Raw genomic sequence first — 13,538 nt, 5'->3', positions numbered from 1 at the left:
TGTCTTTTTTATCCTTTCACTAAAAGATTGCTCAATTACTAAAAATGGTTATGAGACTACAACTTTACTATTGCTCGCATACATTTGATTCAACTACTTTTGTCTTTCTCAATTCTACTCAACCCAATTTTTTAAATAAAACACTTTTAGTAAATGAGATACTCCCTTCATTCCTGAATACTTGTAAAAAAATTTGCACTATTCATACATTAACTTTGATAAGATTTTATTATTAATATATAAAATCAAATGTTATTATGTAATACGTTGTTGGATTAGTCTTAAATTCTTAATGTATATTTTTCAAATATCAATTTTTTAAATTTTTTGGATTAGTCTTAAATAATACGTTGTTGGATTAGTCTTAAATGTGTCATTTAAATTATTGTAAAGGCTTGTTTGGTTGACATAGGAATTTAATTCCTATAGGAATTTGTAATTCAAGGGAAATTACTTCCCTTGTTAAATTCATGGGAATTTCCTTAATTTGTTTGGTTGACAACATGGGAATTAGAAATTCCCATGAATTTTGATTGACCAAGAGGGAGCTAGGTAATTAACTTCCCATGTTTTGTAGGAATTCCAACTTCCCATGAATTCCAGCTTCCCCCATTTTTACTTTTTTATGTCAACCAAACAACTACACTTTCTATAAATTCCCATGAATTCCCACTTCCCCCATTTTTAATTGTCAACCAAACAACCCCTAAGTATTTGGGAACAAAGAGAATACTCTCTCTGTCCCTTAATACTCGCATCGCTTTCCTTTTCGGGCCTTCCCATAATACTTGCACCACTTCTATAAATGAAATTTTTTACCAATATTATATTATTTCTCACACTTACCTATTAACCCACCTACACCTCAAGTCCTCAACTCCCTAAAAAAATCATTTAAAAATTCACATCCCCCGCTCACCACTCCCACCCTTTACACATTTTCCACTGCCTATATTAAAAACATACCTAACTATCAACTAACATCCATTAAACTAATAAGTTAATTTAAGTGTCTTAAACTCCACACCAATCAAACCGGTGCGAGTATTAAGGGACGGAGGGAGTAAACAATAAGGGATGGAGAGACGATAAGCCTACAAATTTCTCTTTGTGAGTGGGTTTATAATACGGGGTACTTGGTACATGAGAAAGTGATTGACCCAGGCCCACTAGTGGGGAGCAAGCAAGCTAAGCTAAACTAGCATTGGATCTGGTTGGTAGATACGGAGTAGACACTTTACCTTGTTTTATTATGGCAATCAATTAATTAAAGATACCGAGTTCAGATCACTTTGATGTGCCTTGTTTTGGATGTATCTTCCATATACCACACACTTAGCTAGATCCTGAATTTTATGGTTTTTAGCGGTTTTGTTTCTATGTAACAGCTGCTTTTCTAGTTTGCGCCTAATTGCTTTACCTCATAAGGAAATATTTGTACCAAGTTCGGATTGGGTGGGTCATATTCTCTTTTATAGCCAATATACTTTTATTATGATAAAATCATCATTATTAAACAGACTGGTTGTTTGGTATCAATCCAGGTTAAAATCAGGTTAAGTGATTCGAGGAGTTCGAATTATTTTGATCATAGTTGGTGATGCAAAGTACTACACATGCCTCATGTTGTTTGTTTAATGTACCCTATTCATTGTTTTGTTGTTGCAACTGATACATAACATAATTCTTTCCGGCGTAGCTATAATTATGGGGTGTTTGGTTAGGAGAAGTTTTAGGGAAAAAGAATTTTTTGGGGTGAATTAGAGGTTTGGCCTTTAGAAAAAGCTAATTGGGAGTGTTTGGTTAGGAGAGGATTGAAAGAGAGTTTTTGGGTGAAAAAGCTAATATTGAAAAAGCTCAATATAGGAGCTTTTTGCAATTAGAGGTTTGAGAAAGTGGATGAAAATGACTATTTTGTCCTACTATTGCCCTACATATTTTTCTCCTAAAAACATTACTCACACTTTCTTTTTTATTTCACCCTATTTACTAGATTTGCTTTTTGTTGTAATAAATTTTATATTAGTACTTTGAATCAATTGAAGTATATTACAGTCATGCTTAAAATTACATTAGTAGTATTTATCTATTTGAAAAATATATATTATTAAAAAATTTAAGTTAAGAATAATTTTTTTTTTAAAAATAAATTTATTTTATTTAGTCAATGTTTATTAGAAAAAAATAGAGAGAAAAAATTAATGCAATAAAATATTTGTCTAATATTAATAAGAAACAAAGTATGTCTATGTCCTTAATGGTCATTTTACATATGAAACAGCTAACAGCTATCAGCTAATTTACCAAATATTTTTACACAAACAGCTAATGCAACCAACTAGTCAAATCAGCTAATACAAACAGCTAACCGCTAACAGCTATTTAAACCAGCTATCAACTAACAGCTAACAACTCCTAACCAAACAGGGCCTATGTTTTCGATCCTATTATCATCATATGTTATCCTAAGTTGATTATGATAGAATATGGTAAATATTTGGTCAAACATAATTATGTTTAATTATCTTTGACCAAATATTTACATATTCTATCAAAACAGACTAAAAGTGTAAATATCATTTTGGAAGGGAGGTAGTACTTATTAATAAAGAAATAAAATTTTTATTTTTTACCACTTAAAAAAATTGAAAACCTATTTTTTACTACCTAAAAAATAAATAAATTAAAACTTGTATTTTACCAACAAAAAAAAAATTTAAAACTTGTATTTTCCCACCTAAATAAAATTAAACTTGGTTTTAACACATGAAAATGGAAAAAAAGATGAAATGATATTTTCTCTTCTTTCATGGTTTCATGTATTTAACTTCATTTCTCTTCCCATGATTCATTCTTTTCCATGAATTCACATAATTTGTTCTCACATTAATTCACAAAATTGTCAAAATTCAATGCAATAAAGAGAGGAAGGTGAAGGAGTTAAAGAAAATCGCAGAGGGTGTGTAAAAAAATGAAAGAAAAATAAATTACTGGGCTCTACATAAAGGTTTCATCTATTTTGCTGTTTTCAGGTGGTAAAATACAAATTTTAGTTTTTTAGGTGGTAAAAAATATTTTTTCAATTTTTGTAGGTGGTAAAAGAATATTTTTTTCAATTTTATAGGTGGTGAAAATACTTTATCCTTAAAAAAATACTCCCTCCGTTCTTGATATTTAGTCTCTTTACGAATCTTGTCACTATTTACAATTGAAAATAATCTTCTAATTTCTGTCTAATACGTATTTCAAAATGTATTAATGTGAGATCTTATTTTGTTCGTCTCAATGTATAATTTTACTATATCAAAATTTTATATTTCTTTAATATACGTATCTCGTTTAAATATGAAGTTGAAACAAATTAAAAATGTTAAAGGGAAACTATAATATTTAAGAACGGAAGAAGTATTAAAAATTAAATATTTTGAAAATATATATACTTTGTATTAAGATTAGCCCAATAAAAAATATTACTTGTACATATTATAGTAATAAATGTGATTATTAAATAAATATGGTAAAAGATCAGCAATTCCACTTGCATGGACCCGGTCCACCATAAGATTACCATGGACCAGGGTAATTAGGTAATTTAGCTGCGCTGATTAGGATGATATCGTTTGATATCACGTGATCCAAAAAAACAGAAAACGCGCGACCTAATTTTGAACTAAACCCTAACATCTCTCTCCTCCAGCAGCTTCTCTCTCCTCGAACAGCTTCTCTCTCTTCGAGCTTCAACAATGGAGGACGATTTAATCGATTTGAATATCGATTTAAATCGCGCAACAGAAGAAGAATTGTATAATTATGAAGGTAATATTCTAATCCTAGTAACTACGAAGAATTATAGTAACTTTAATACTGATTGCGTAATTATTATTGTTTTAGAGAATCATAGAGAAGTATACGACGTTGAAGATGAACGTTGAAGATGAAGGCACATCTCAGCAAGTTATGGTTGCAGATCATTGTATTGAACAAGGTATGATATAGTATCTCTGAATAAATATATAGTAACTGTTATGTTGATATAGTTAACATATTATAATTGCAGTAGAGTAACTAACATATAAAGTGGAACTATATTTATCGTACAGTAAGTATAACATATCAAGAGGAACTATGTTTAGTGTAGAGTAACTATCACATATACACAGGACTTATAGTAACTGTAGAGTAACTATAACATATAAACACTAACTATATTAAATGAAGAGTAACTATCACATATAAACATAAACAATGTTAAGTACAGCGTAACTATAAGATATAATGATAACTATATTTATAGTAAAGTAACTATAACTTACAAAAAGTAACTATATTAACTATAGAGTAACTTCACATAAAGGAAGAAACTATATTAGAAATAAATTATATTTATCGTACAGTAACTATGACATGCATATAAAGAGGAACTATATTTACTGTAGAGTAACTATCACATATACACAGGACTTATACTAAATGTAGAGTAACTATAACATATACACACTAACTATATAAAATAAAGAGTAACTATCACATATAAACACAAACAATATTAAGTACAGAGTAACTATAACATATAAAGAGAACTATATTTATAGTAAAGTAACTTTAACTAATAAAAAGTAACTATATTAACTGTAGAGTAACTATCACATAAAGGAAGAAACTATATTAGAAAGAAACTATAACATATAAAGAGTAACTATATAAAATGAGGAGTAACTATTACATATAAGCACAAACAATATTAACTGTAGAGTAACTATAACATGTAAAGAGGACTATATTTATAGTAAAGTAACTATAACATATAACAAGTAACTATATTAAATAAAAAATAACTATTTTATATAAACAGTAACTTTTATAACTGTAGAGTAATTTTAACTTAAAAAGAGAAACTATATTTATAGTACAGTAACTATAACTTATAAAGAATTACTAAGCTAATATTTGTATTTGTACAGGTTCAATAATACATTCAATTGATACAAACCACAACATCTTTGAAAAATCCAAATAATGAGCAGCAACAAAACATTGATAAAGAATTAAATGGAATTTTAATTGGAGAAGCAAGGAAAACAACCGATGAGATTTATGATCTATAGTTACTCTTAATATATCATGGAGTTACTGAAAAGTACTATAAACATTAGTATATATTGAAATAACTATAAGTTTTACATATAATTACTCTTTATGTTTTATAGTTACCCTTATTTGAAAATAGTAACTCTTAATAAAATATAGTTACTGAGTATAACTAAAAACATTAATATATATATTGAGAATAACTATAACTATAACTTTACATAAAATTACTATTTATTGTTTATAGTTACCCTTTTTTACATATAGTAACTCTTAATGTAATATAGTTACTCTTTCAGGAAAATACTATATTTTAATTTGAGAGTAACTATATCTTTGAAACAGTAATTATTTCTGTAAGAAAGGAACTATATATATTCATTATTGTTTTCAGGTTTTTCCTTCCTTAAGACACAGGTTATGCTTGTGGCACTTGAGTAAAAATGCAAACAATAGATTTGGTTTATTGAAGTCTGATAAAAACTTCAAAAACGCATTCTACAAGTGTTTAAGTGGGTGTATAACACCAAATGATTTTGAAGAAACTTGGAAATCTATGATCAATACTTTTAAGCTGGAAAAGGATGACTGGTTCAACAGATTGTATGGTCTTAAAGAAAAATGGTGTACAACTTTAAGTAAAGATTTTCTTTTTGCTGGTATACTTTCTTCACAAAGAAGTGAAAGTACAAACCATGTTGTTGGATTTAAAGCAAATAAAAGTACAACATTAACAGAGTTCTATAGTATTTTTCAAGCTACAATAAATCGATGGAGAAAAACAGAAGAAAAAGACGACTTTGACTGTACAAGAGGAATACCTACTTCAGAGCTAAGTGTGAGTGCTATATTAAAACATGCAGCGAATGTATACACGATAACACTTTTCCGTGAGTTTGAAGAAGAGTTCAAGCTTTCTGTGGGAAGTAGTGCAAAGTTCAAAGGAAGTGTTGGAAGAACAGTGTTTTTTGAGGTGTGGATAGAAGGAATAACAGGTAAAAAAACTATAAATCTTTGTTTAATATTTGGAGTATATGTTCTTTTGAATAATATTATATTATATGTAAATAATCTAACAGGATCAAGGAAAGAAGTTCAATTCAAAATGGAAGATTCAACCGTCACTTGCACATGCAAAAACTTTGAAGAATCTGGATGGTTGTGCTTCCATTGTTTGAGAATATTGCATTTACATTCAATCAATACAATTCTAGATCGTTACATAACAACAAAATGGACTAGATATGCAAAGAAACAGATATGGGAAAGAGTTGATACAATAAAAAGGGAGAAAGGTGAAATCAACAATTTTACTGGTTGGAGATTACATATGATCAGAAGGTAAGTTTTTCAATATACATTATTTCATTTTCATATAGTTACAATTACATTTGATATTTTACTTAACACTTAAACTTTATATCACAGATACTATAACTTAATTTTGAAAGGGCATAAGATAGCAAATGCCAGAAAATTTATCGAGGAGAAGTTTAAAACTGATAATAAAGCAGTTGATGAAATCATTAAAAAGGAAGAAGAAAGGAAGGAAAAAGAAGAAGCTGCAAAGATAGCAGAATAAGAAAAGGCAAAAGCTGAAGCACAACAAGAAACACAAGACGGGGAATCAACTAATTCTGAAATAACAATTGTGCTTGATCCTGATCGCGCTAATACTAAAGGAAAGAGTAAGAAGAGAATAAAGGGTCAATATGACAATTACAAGCACCCATCAAAGAAAGGAAAAAAGAAACCCAAAGAATTTGGATCCAAGACACCAAATATTCAATTATTTACACCTAAAGAACAACTATTTTAGTGATGTTTTTGTTTTATTATCATATACAGTTACTTCAACATTTTTACACAGATTTATTGAGTGTTTATACTATAGTTTTCCTTTACATTACATAGTTACTATTCTGAACGTATAGTAACTCTTTGTAAAACACACAATTTTTATTTATCAAGTAACAAAATACAAAAAGAGAGTAACTATATCTTGTAAAAGGTAACATATATGTAAATGAGTAACTACGTAACTTATAATTTATACAAAAATTTATTGAGTGCTTATACTATAGTTTTCCTTTACATTACATAGTTACTATTCTGAACGTATAGTAACTCTTTGTAAAACACACAACTTTTATTTATCAAGTAACAAAATACAAAAAGAGAGTAACTATATCTTATTAAAGATAACTATATCTGTAAGATAGTAACTAAATAACTTATGATTTATACACAAAATTATTGACTGTTTATATATGCTAACGTTTCACATTTAGTGGCTACCCTTCTTTACATATAGTGATTCTTTATATAATATAGTTACTATTATGTAAATATAGTAACTTTTTTTATGCAATAAAACATGACTTATAAATTTTTAAGAGTAACTATATTTTTATAAAGGTAACTATTTCATTAAAATAGAAACTATATTTATACTGAGTATATTCCACGATTAATGGCAATAAAATACTTAATTTATGATAGTCTCTATAGTTACTATATGTTTAAAAAAGGTAAATTATATCTGTAAACAACTACTATATTATAAATTGAACAATATCACACATATACTGCAGAAGTTATAATCACTCTCATATATCAAACAATTAAAAATCACTGACAGTAACTATATCAAAATTAGAATTAATTGTACTTTATAAACAGTAATTTGACTACACACTGACACTAAAAATTAAATTATTTTTTTAGCAATAAAAATTATTCACCACGTGAAGCACCTCGTTCGCGTCCCCTACCAGGTCTGCCTCCTCTGGTGCGTCTCCCTCCTTTGCCGCGTCCTTTACCTTCAACAATGAAATTTGGCTCAGCATCATCTTCTGTTTCAACATTTTTTGATTTCCTTGCTGAACTAACTCTTGCCACAATTTCAATTTTTTCAGGATCATTTAGGTATTTCTGAGTCAACTCTTCCCTCTGTTTAATTAGGGCCTCCAAAACATCTTCTTTCCTCTTTTCCCTGAATGCAACCATTTGTTTCAGAAATTGATCCCTGCAAAGATTCAAATCTGACAAAACAATGGTGCCACACAAACAAGCCCTGAGAAACTTCCTGAAATCTTCCTGCAAATATTTGAACAGTAACTATTATAATAAAAACAGTAACTATGACAAAAAAACAATAACTATAAAGAATGAAGAGAAATTATAAATAACATTAATTAATTTTAACACAAAAACTTACATCTGCCAAGGGATCAAAGTCAAAAATGCCAACACCATCTTGTACAGTTTCAACACCATGAAAGACTATCATAAACATCATCAAATAAACACAACAGTTTATCATAAGCACCTCGCACTACTACATAAATGAACAAAAGCAACGGTCTAATGCAACGGTTAAAGATATTGCAACGGTCTAATGCAATAGTTTCATCAACTGCAACGACCTATGCAACAGTCTAGACTAGTGCAACGGTTAATTGCTACGGTGACATCTACTGCAACGGTATAGTACAACAATTAAGAGATGACCGTTGCCATAGGCTCTCAAATGCAACATAGTTTTAGCTATTTCAATGGCCATCTGTCACAATGGGATAGGGTATTGATTGGCGAAAAAAATAAAATGACACGACACTACTGTACACATTGCCTACTATTGTTTTTTATTTTGAAGGAAATTTCCTACATTGTTAACTTTTTCCTCAGGAGCAAAATTCACAAAATTTTCAAAACCCTAATTTCTATATCTTCAAGCCCCAATTCCGTTCCTTTATGCCTCTCCCGCTTCCTACTCGATCATCACTCCAGACTCCGGTTGTTCATGCCCCACTACCTCATCACTTGTTTTTGATTCTCTATGATTACAAGGTCGTTTGTTTTCTTCTTCCCTATTTAGTTTCGTTTTTTCAGTTTTAATTCCCCTAATATCATCTACTTTTCTGTAATCTGAAGGATCAATCGATTGTAAGGTGATGTTAATGATTGTTGATGGCTGCTAAGTAACCCCTACTTGAGTAAATCGAATCTCAAATTTCAAAAATTACAAGGTAATTTCTTGCTATTCCGTTAATCAACTTCTTAATCTTGCTGGGAAATTGATTTACTTTCAGTTGGTTTTTTTTTTTTTGTTTCTAAGTTAACCTGATTCGATTTGAGTTAGTATCGTAGATTGTTTTGGGGATTTCAGATTTTGTTTAATTAAACATATTTTGTTTAATTTTAGGGCTTAATTTAATTGGGTTTCGTACTAGTGAATTCGATTAGCACTTCAACGAGGTTTTGAATTTTTGATTTGGAATATATTGTTCATGATCTCTTATCCATTTATATGAAGTATTCATTCCGCCTTGAAGTATCCGCAGGGACCGCCAGGTCAGATTGAACTGAAATGATTTTCATGGATGTGTAAGTATTTTGCAACAACGCCTTTTTTTTTCTCCTTTTCACGCTGTAATTTTACTTTATTTATTTATATATTTGGTAAGTTGTTCCAATTGATTTATTTCATATAGAAAAGGGATGTGATATCATTTGCACACAATAAGGTTTTTGTGTTGTTTGTTACCTCAAAAATTGTTTATAAGTTTTAGAATCATGCATGATGGTCATTTATTCACTTGATAACAACGTGATTGGAATATATGTTTAAATTGGTGATGAATGTTAGATTTTTTATCTAAATGATAGTGAATGTAGTCCTATAATTGAGTGGTGAAGCTTTCTCAAAAGGAAGGTGTTGTGGGTGGATCATAAGGGAAAAGAAAAACCTCTTGAGTTTCAGTTCGGAAAAGAAATGGCTCCGAATCTTTCTCGTGGGTTGTTTAGGCGAAATAGTCCTTGATATTTTTAGATTTGTCAAATTGTTGATTTAATTGTTTGGATGCATCTTTCGATGAATTATAGTTGGTTAAACAACTGTTTTTGTAGTTTGATTATTTTGGAGTTATCTTTTGATGAATTATAGTTCCTTAGCTTGCTTAATAGAATATAATAATTCATGGCTATAAATTATATTTTGTTGAATACAAAGTTTACAATCAATAAGAAAGCACCTCAAACATCATCTCTCATTTCCAGTTCTTGGCCTTAATTCTGCTATGGATCGACCCTAGTTCTCGCAGGTACTTATATGCTTGCAATACCCCAGTAATCCTAGAATGTGCGCATTATGACCTAATTTACCATAAATCCCTGAATTCAATTTTCTGCCCAAAACCAACTCAATGAACTCAACAACTATGAAGAAAGGTGTATATATTCCTATTACTTGGCAAAGAGAAATAATTTGACAATACTTTATGAGTCTTTAGATTTTTTTGAACTTTGTATTCCTTTTCTCATTTTGTAAAGTTATATTTTTATGGTTTGTGATGAATGACACTATTTGTAGTAATATATCTGGGTGTTGGTACTTGCAACTGCATGTCGAAATATCTTATCATCGTATATTTTCTTCTGATCTGCTTCTACTTCATGTCACCTTATGAGTCTGAGATTGGTGCTTGCTACTTATTTAAAAGACAACGAAATATTTGGCATGGCCTTCTCTATTAGGTACAGGAAACTATGATTTGAGAAAACTCAGTTTCGTGTTTTGGTGTTGGAACTTGGAAATGATGCTTATAAATGAAAGTCTAAGTTAGTAGCTGATGGAAGAGCATTATTGCCTTTGACACTATGCACTTTCCTATAATCAACTGTCCTCCTTGCTCGAACTTTAACGCTTTGTTTTTAGCTTAGTTCATTTCTTTGATGTGGAATATGAGCAGCACTATGTGCTTCTGTAATTGGTGCTTCATTTTTTCTTTATAGATAAATGCAATTCCCATTGCCTTTTCTGTTTTTTCCTTTTTGACGTATGATACCATATGACAGTAAAAACTTGTATTATTTGGAATTTCCAGTGATGTATTTGAATGGAAATCAGAGTTACTTGCTGATGGAGTAGCATCTTCTCTTGGTTCGCCCTGAGATAGTTGGTGATCAAGAGAGACATATCTAGTGAGTTATCTGCTACACCATTTTAAATAAAATTCACATCCCCATGTTGAGGCTGTAGAAACATAACATTAATATGTGCATGAAACCTTTCCCCTATGCATATTGTTGGTGAAATCTCAAAAGAAAAGCGTCATAGAATCATGGGTATTGCCATTTTAGCATCAGGAAACCTTTCCCCTATGCATATTGTTGGTTCTTTGACATTTTGTAGTATTATAAAAAGATAAAAATATTGTAAGATGGGAAGCATTAGCTACTAACTTTTTTTGCATTTAGTTAGGATTTTTTACTACTTTCTTTAACAGGGTGTTGTAGCTTAAGAAATACTTCGTGTTTGAAACAACTTTCTAATGCTCTTATTTCCTACATATTTGAGCTGTAGGTTCCTGGAGAAAAATTGGATTGAACAAGGAGGGAAGTTAACTCTATAGTGGTGGATTTCACATGTGTAATTCCTTAGATTTTTGGTAAATACTTGTGTGATCTCAACTAATGTAAAATATGATGTTATTATCTTTTGGATTATTTATAAAAGTACTACCTAAAGTACTTCATTTTGTATATTTCTAAATAATTGCATAATTATGTAAATATTTATTTATCTTTTTAATGAAAGTGGAATCTTAATCATCATTAATTTGCATTTCATTTTAGCTTCTGAAAATTTACATCAAATTAAAATTGAAATGGTAGAAGTAGGACCCACTAAAAATCTAATGCAACGGTTTAATAAACGCAGATACTGTTGCAATAGATTTCAGGAACTGTCGCATTAGCTATACTGCAACGGTTTGAAGTTGAATGAAAGGACCGTTGTACAAGGTCCAAAATACCATTGCATTAGGTGCTATTGCAACGGTTCATTTTGGGTGGATGAGAACTGGTGAAGGAAATAATGCCCTTGGTCCAAGTATGCATTTAATGGTAAGTCTAATAAATGCGGTTCAGTATTAATTATACAAGTTAATAATTCAGTGAGATTAAGTGAACTGTATGCCTAGCTAGAGGTCGCTTCAGTTCAAGTGGATTAATGATATTAATCCACAGCTTACTCTTGACTGAACCCGTAGGGTCACACAAATAGTACGTAAACGGATCAAGTATTTAATAGCATTAAATACTCCATCTATGAATATTCGGAATCGACGGATCTTGGTTTCAGTGGGAGCTGAGATCGTCAAAGGCAAATAAATGAATACTCCGGAAACGATGATATTGCCGGTAACGGAAATATGGATCGTATCGGAAATATAAATATTATCCAAGTCGTAAATGATGCCGGAAACGGAAACATGGTACGTATCGGAAAATATTATCGGAAATGGAAATATTGCCGGAATCTGAAATATTGCCGGAAACGGAAATATTGTCGGAACCGGAAATATTATCGGAATTGGAAAATAATTCCGGAAACGAAAATATTAAATATTCGTTCAAAACGGAAATTAATTCCGGAATCGGAAATATTAAATATTGTTCATATCGGAAATGAATTCCAGAATCGGGAAATTAATCGGAAGCGCGTCGTACGAATTAGCATCGGACGAGCTTGCTAGACGAAGGCCCAGCCCGAAGCCAGGCCCACGTCCAGCAAGCAAAGCCACGCCACACAAACAACCCTAGGCTGCGCCAGGACCACCGCAAGGCAGGCCCAGCGCGCGCCTAGGCTGCAGCGCGCTCGCGTGGGCTTCGTGCTCCGTGGGCTTTGCACGGGCATGGCCTGCGCATGCGGGTCGTGCTCGTGTGAGTGTTTGTGCTTCCGTACGAAACCTAAATCGTGTAGGATTCGTTTAATGATTAAATTCCTATTCCTAATGGATAAATTAATTATTAGAGTTTTAATTAGATTCTAGTTAATTAATTCGTTTCCTAGTAGGATTCCAATAGATTTTCCATAGCCTATAAATATGTGATTAATGCTCACAATTTATAACGAGTTTTAAGTATTCAAAAAAGAGAATTTTTGAGCAAAAAATTCAGTCACCTATTTGCCTTAAACCAGCCGAAAATTTGTAGTACCTTAAGGGCGATTCTAGTTAGTCAAGCTTAAGGCGGATCCGGACGTGCTGTGGACTTTCTACGGAGGGACGACACTTGGAGTCCTAAAGACTTGTTTTTGTTCGGCTCGGGCGCAGCAAGGGAGGGCACGCTACAAAGAGTATGCATCCTAATTATGCTAATTGTTATGTGGCAATTAATTTGGAATCCTGGCATTTATGGTTTTTCCGCATGATTTATATTCAATTATATGTATCATAACCTAACAGTGGTATTACGGGTCTCTAATTAATTCCATAATAATTGCTTAACATGGTTAAATTTTAAAAATTTGCAAAGAATTAAAAGGGGTGATTAATTTTCGTAATTATTAATTAATTGCAAATTGCGTTTATTTAATTATATGTACGCAGTTTTTCGGCAGTTTCTTCGTTACTCGACGAAATCGAGTGATTTTTGTGTCAATT

General features: G+C 31.0%; 1 protein-coding gene across 1 annotated transcript; it reads left to right on the top strand.

Moving 5' to 3' along the window:
- The first annotated feature begins 3,810 nt into the window (after positions 1–3,810).
- Positions 3,811–6,670, top strand: LOC130470137 (protein FAR1-RELATED SEQUENCE 5-like). The gene is made up of 6 exons (XM_056839743.1): positions 3,811–3,816; positions 3,892–3,985; positions 5,356–5,366; positions 5,483–6,083; positions 6,168–6,429; positions 6,517–6,670. The coding sequence occupies exons 1-6, from the start codon at positions 3,811–3,813 to the stop codon at positions 6,668–6,670; spliced, it is 1,128 nt and encodes a 375-aa protein (XP_056695721.1).
- The last annotated feature ends 6,868 nt before the right edge of the window (positions 6,671–13,538 follow it).

Source organism: Spinacia oleracea, chromosome 3, assembly GCF_020520425.1.
Source record: "Spinacia oleracea cultivar Varoflay chromosome 3, BTI_SOV_V1, whole genome shotgun sequence".
Lineage (NCBI taxonomy): Eukaryota > Viridiplantae > Streptophyta > Magnoliopsida > Caryophyllales > Amaranthaceae > Spinacia > Spinacia oleracea.
The sequence above is the reverse complement of the archived record's forward strand: the minus strand, read 5'-3'. Positions and strand labels throughout refer to the sequence as shown.

Excerpts from the sequence above, each read along its gene's own strand:
- LOC130470137 (XM_056839743.1), top strand. Across the intron at positions 6,084-6,167 it reads GTGGATAGAAGGAATAACAG|GATCAAGGAAAGAAGTTCAA; the intron begins GTAAAAAAACTA and ends ATAATCTAACAG. Across the intron at positions 6,430-6,516 it reads AGATTACATATGATCAGAAG|ATACTATAACTTAATTTTGA; the intron begins GTAAGTTTTTCA and ends TTTATATCACAG.